Source organism: Oratosquilla oratoria, chromosome 1 (genome assembly GCF_046742065.1).
Source record: "Oratosquilla oratoria isolate Oo_2021 chromosome 1, ASM4674206v1, whole genome shotgun sequence".
Taxonomy (NCBI): Eukaryota; Metazoa; Arthropoda; class Malacostraca; order Stomatopoda; family Squillidae; genus Oratosquilla; species Oratosquilla oratoria.
The window spans coordinates 7625903-7628402 of NC_134777.1; the positions used below are offsets into that span (position 1 = coordinate 7625903).

At 36.1% G+C, this 2500-nt stretch overlaps 1 protein-coding gene across 3 annotated transcripts in view; it reads left to right on the plus strand.

Moving 5' to 3' along the window:
- LOC143031916 (putative N-acetylated-alpha-linked acidic dipeptidase) overlaps positions 1–2500 on the plus strand; it is an 89667-nt gene that overhangs the window by 63637 nt on the left and 23530 nt on the right. For all 3 annotated transcript variants that reach the window (XM_076196305.1, XM_076196289.1, XM_076196297.1), the window contains exons 4-6: positions 374–530; positions 837–971; positions 2397–2500. The exon at positions 2397–2500 is cut by the window's right edge and continues 66 nt beyond it. In XM_076196305.1, the coding sequence (XP_076052420.1) occupies positions 374–530; positions 837–971; positions 2397–2500 (396 nt within the window). The remainder of the gene's footprint in view (positions 1–373; positions 531–836; positions 972–2396) is intronic.

Here is a 2500-nt window from a genome sequence, read left to right on the forward strand (position 1 = left end):
GTAGTCGATGTTAAATGTAAATCCTGAAAGCGCTAGTTTTTTTTTTTTTTTTTTTTTTTTTTTTTTTTTTTTAGTCACTTCAATTTGTGTCGTTTTCTCGCAGGAGACTTCCCTATAAATGAGATGCCAACCGATGCCACATGTGAACTCTGAAAAAGAATCTTATTTTATGTATTTTCTTTCATTCACTTGTACATTTATCTATTTGTTCATTTATCTATTCATCTATCTATCGATTTACATATATATTTATTTATTTTTTATTTATTTATTTGTTTATTCATTTATTTATCTATTGGGTCAGTTCTTTTTTTTTTTTTTTTTTCAGGAGACATCCCTGTATTTTTTTGTTTTCTTCCTCTGTCCTCTGCAGGTTCCAAGCCAGCAAGGCGAACGTGGGAGGCACCAAAGATGACCACGAGCAGGCTGAGTACCTCCACGACCTCTGGAGCCAGCAGGGCCTGGACGAAGTCCATATGACGCCTTACGAACTGCAGTTCTCCCACCCTGATCCGGAGAAGCCCAACAAAGTGAGCAAAAAAAAAGAAAAAAAAAATCTAATATTAAGTAACACTTCCTCGCTGCTCACGAAGTGTCCATCAAGGTCCCTTGGAGTCGGAGGTGTTTATCAACCTTTGTAATTTACTGTGAATGACTAGCAGCCTTTGTAACCCACTTCTAAACCACCTTTGTAACGCTTCCTCGCTGCTCACGAAGTGTCCATCAAGGTTCCTTGGAGTCGGAGGTGTTTATCGACCTTTGTGATTTACTGTGAATGACTAGCAGCCTTTGTAACCCACTTGTAAACCACCTTTGTTTTTTGTATTCTTCGACAGGTGTACCTACTTGACGAGAACGACAACGTCAAGTTTACTTCGACGATTTTAGAAGAACCTATCGACAGCCAAGAGTATGATGATTCGATTCCTCACGGGTTCCTCGCCTTTGCTCCTGCAGGAACGATTGTTACTGTAAGAGTTCCTTTACTTTCGTTCCTCCTTGGGTCCTGAAGTGAATAAACAATGTATACAAGTTGAACACTAAAGAATGAAAACTATGAAATAAAATGAAAAGGGGAGGGAGAATGAAGGAAGGAAGAGTGAGAAAGGAGGAAGAGATGGACAGGGAAAAGGAACAGAAAAGTCAATGGAAAGAGGAACGAGAAGGGAAGGGAAAGGGAAAGGAAAGAATGGAGAAGAAAATAGGGAAAAAAGAAGAAGAGAAGAAGGTGAACGGAAACGGAGGGAAGGGAAGAACAGAAATGAGGTGACGGGAGAAAAGAATGGAGGTATTGGGAAAAGGGAGAGGAGGAAAGAGAAAAAAGAAAGAAGAGGAGAAAGAGGTAAGGATTAGAGCGAAGGGAAGAGAGTGGGAGAGGAAGGGAAGAGTAAAGGGAAGAGGAGGGGAAGTGTAGACACAACCACAGTTTTGTGGTATTTCCTCGCAGCCCCAAAAAATAAATAAATAACAATAATAATATAAACAAACAAATAAATAAATAACAATAATGATAAAAATAAATCGATCAATAAATTAATAAATGAATAAACGTTAAAGGGAAGAGGAGGGGAAGTGTAGACACAACCACAGTCTTGTGACATTTCCTCACAGCAAAAAAATAAATAAATAAATAACAATAATAATAAAAACAAATAAATAGATAGATAAATAAATAACAATAATAATAAAAATAAATAGATCAATAAATGAATAAATAAATAAACGTTAATAAATAAATAAACATGAATAAATAAACAAACATAAATAGATAAACGTAAGATAAACATAACTAAACAAACAAACAAATAAAAAGATAAATAGATAAACGTAAATAAATAAATAAATGAATAAACGTAAATAGATAAATATAAATAAACAAACAAACAAACAAACAGATAAATAAATGAAAAATAATAATATCATCATTTAAGATCAAGTAATCAAATTACTGTACTTGGCCCGATAGGTAGCACAGACCGACATATTTTGTTCCACCTAATATCAAACGAGGTCAAAGGGGCCAATCCTTGACTTCAAGGAGTTAACCATAGATATCCTAGCGTCGTCTTTAATTATTTCATTCTGTCGAGCGCCGGACGACTTTATTGAAATTAAGGATTAAAGATTATATATACATCATGTGTATGGGGGGTATGTGTGTGTGTGTGTGTGTGTGTGTGTGTGTGTGTGTGTGTGTGTGTGTGTGTGTGAGCGCCCGCGCGCGCGGGTGTGGTCAAGCATCAGATGACTCATTAGGGCTAAAAGTCAACAATCGAATTAAAAATAAAAAATAAAAAATAAATATATAAATAAATAGATAAATAAATAAAATAAATAAATAAAACTGAATGTACCTGATGACATAGTGACTGGCATACATAATTTCTTGGTAACAGAAGGAGCTGGTGTATGCCAACTACGGCCAGTTCGACGACTTTGAGGAGCTTCTGCGTCAGGGCATCGACGTCAGAGGGCGAGTGGTCATCATTCGCCTCGCCAG